The sequence below is a fragment of the Dermacentor albipictus genome, chromosome 3 (genome assembly GCF_038994185.2).
Source record: "Dermacentor albipictus isolate Rhodes 1998 colony chromosome 3, USDA_Dalb.pri_finalv2, whole genome shotgun sequence".
NCBI lineage: Eukaryota > Metazoa > Arthropoda > Arachnida > Ixodida > Ixodidae > Dermacentor > Dermacentor albipictus.
In genome coordinates this window covers 132326588-132329126 of record NC_091823.1, presented here as the reverse complement: position 1 = coordinate 132329126, position 2539 = coordinate 132326588, and the positions used below count along the sequence as shown (strand labels likewise).

The 2539-nt window shown below is 45.3% G+C and overlaps 1 protein-coding gene across 1 annotated transcript; it reads right to left on the bottom strand.

Moving 5' to 3' along the window:
* Positions 1 to 415: 415 nt before the first annotated feature.
* On the bottom strand, positions 416 to 1249 carry LOC135896284 (piggyBac transposable element-derived protein 4-like). Its single transcript, XM_065424642.1, has one exon. The coding sequence runs from the start codon at positions 1247 to 1249 to the stop codon at positions 416 to 418; it is 834 nt and encodes a 277-aa protein (XP_065280714.1).
* Between the last annotated feature and the right edge of the window lie 1290 nt (positions 1250 to 2539).

The window sequence follows — 2539 nt, the reverse complement described above, 5'->3', positions numbered from 1 at the left end:
TCATAAACTGGGATTTTTACATTGGTTCTATTGTCGCCAAGAATGTGGATTGTCTATATCGCTGTACGTGTGCATGAATAAGCTTGTTTTTAAACCAAAGCCAAGGCCTCTTGTAAACGATTATCGTTGAGCCTTGGGTGAATGATGATGTATTTTTTCCCTTCTATGAATGTGCCCTTTCCTGCCAAAGCCTTCGTTAACCCTTTGTAAGGCAAGGTATATTTTTTTCAAGAACTAAGAAAAATGTTGTGTTATCTGACTAAATGAAGCCAACAGAAATAGTTTGCACGAAATTTCAAGCCATAAGAACAAGTAGTTTATTCAGAAAAAGTGGGACAGATGTGTCCCACTGACACTCAATGAAATTTCAGAAAGTGGGGCGTATTTGTCCCATCGCCTCTCAAAGGCTTTCAGTTCACTTTCGACCAGCATGAAAAGGCCCAAAACATGTTGCGCAAAGTGGCACATTGCATGCAGAGCACCAAAAATTGGTGCGAGCTTCTTTCTTGGCACTGGAGCACCAGCGACATCGCCTCCTTTTCGCGACTTTCTGAGGGTGGTGTCCATCTCCCAGAAATCGGACTTCGTCCTGAACTCCTACCATTTTTTGGCCATTTTTGTTGCCTTTTTTGTTGGCTTTATAAGGCCGATTGTTAGAGCCTTTGAAGGTTTGGCCGTTTATCAGCTGGCGACCGAGGACAAGCCGGAACCACAGGTAGCTCATTTGATTGTCTTCTTTCATTTGGAGGAAAGCATTCACTACTGCTGCATCCAGCAGAAAGTAGAAAATTCGGTACCAGGACTTTTTAAATCTTCTGTCTGCCGGATACGCATTTCTCCTCTGGTCAAACCTGTCGACTCCACCCATCCAGGTGTTGTAGTCTGAGATGGCCTTTGGGCATTGGACAGACACGGACGAGCCATTGGCAAGCTTTCGAACAACGTCCGCAGTGTCGTTCGGGTGATGAAAGTTGGAAAGTGCGTGGACCTTTTTCGTATCCTTCCACTGGTAAGCCGTGATGCTTCCTTTTGTCCGCCATATATAGTCACCCTTCTGCAGCTTGTTATCATGTCTGATTTCTTCAGGGAGATTCTTGCGATTTGTTCGAATGGTCCCCACTGCCAGAATTTCCTTTTCTTTCAAGGCCTCCATTAGCCGTGTGGATGTAAAAAAGTTATCAAAATATAGTTGTGTACCAGGCTCCACACCATCAAGCAGGGAGAGCACAACATGTTCTCCAAGACCCATGCTGGCTGGGCGGTCAGCAGCTTTCCCTTCATAAACCTGAAAATCAATAAGGTATCCTGTCTGGGAGTCAGCGCGGCACCAAACCTTATATCCCCGTTTTATTGGCTTCATAGGGAGGTATTGCGTCAACGAAGACCGTCCTTTGAAGCGCACCTTGCTCTCATCAATGGATTGATGGCTTGACGGAGTGTATTGCCTTTTGAAGCTGGCATTCAGCGCTTGTATGAGAGGGCGTACTCTCGACAGTCTGTCGTACCCGTCTTCCCCTTTCTTTTTTTCTTTGCTTAGGTCGTTGATATGTAAACAGTTCATAATGTTTTGGAAACGGCGGAAAGACATGACCCTTGATATTTCGGGACAATTGAAGAAACTGTCGCTGCTCCAGTACAGATACATTTGATGCCTTGGATTCGTGCTCATCAGCAGCAGTATGCCGAAATATGCGCGAAGTTCATCAATTGTCAGCTCTTTCCAGTGCTTGCGGTTTTTCTGCTTTGCAAACCGGTTTGTCTCTATTACTAGTGTATGCATGACACTGTCGTCAAAATATAGAGCAAAAGCTTCACACGGCCTCGTCGGTGATTTTGATGAGAACTGTGGGTCTTAAATTTTCGGGTCGCGGACGGCGTGCTCCGGTTCGCTGCTACCCCAGACTCCAGGCTCCTCTTCGACTTCTTCTTCAGCAGAAACTGCAGGCGCTTTCGGTCGTTTCCTTGTCTTTCTCGTGTAAGTAGCCTTGCGCTTTTTAGGTCTGCTTGTTGAAGCTGCTGCTTCATCGTCGCCGCTTTCGTCATCAGAGTCTGGCGGAGTGAGCTCTGGTACGAAGTCGACGTCTGTATCCCCATCCGAGTCACTCGACGTGGGGTCGTCCGGAAGGCTAAAATATAGCTCAAGCGCTTCTGCTGCCGTCAGAAATCGATTATCTGCATTTCAAGAACAAACAAAATATAAAAGTTTGATTAACGTATTCCTCAACACATCGTCCCCGAAAATCGGGAAGTTAGTCCTAGCATAACTCATGCTGTTTTCTAAGGGTGGTCCTATTTATACAAGATTTTCAGGCTAAATATTGCTTGTATTCCTCAAAAAACGCGATTCATACAATCTAGTGGGCTTTGTTTTGAAGCAGAGAAACGGAAATGCTCACCTGACATCTCGAATTATTCTTGTTTGGAGACACAACAAGAAAAAAATTCCTTCGCCTTCCCGAACGGAGACACAATTTTCCAAACCACGGACGCCTAGTACCACTTGTCAGAAAGCAGCAAAACTACTTTCAAAAGTAATTAC

Coding starts and splice junctions, on each gene's coding strand:
- LOC135896284 (XM_065424642.1), bottom strand. CDS start 1,249: ATGGGTCTTGGAGAACATGTTGTGCTCTCCCTGCTTGATGGTGTGGAG.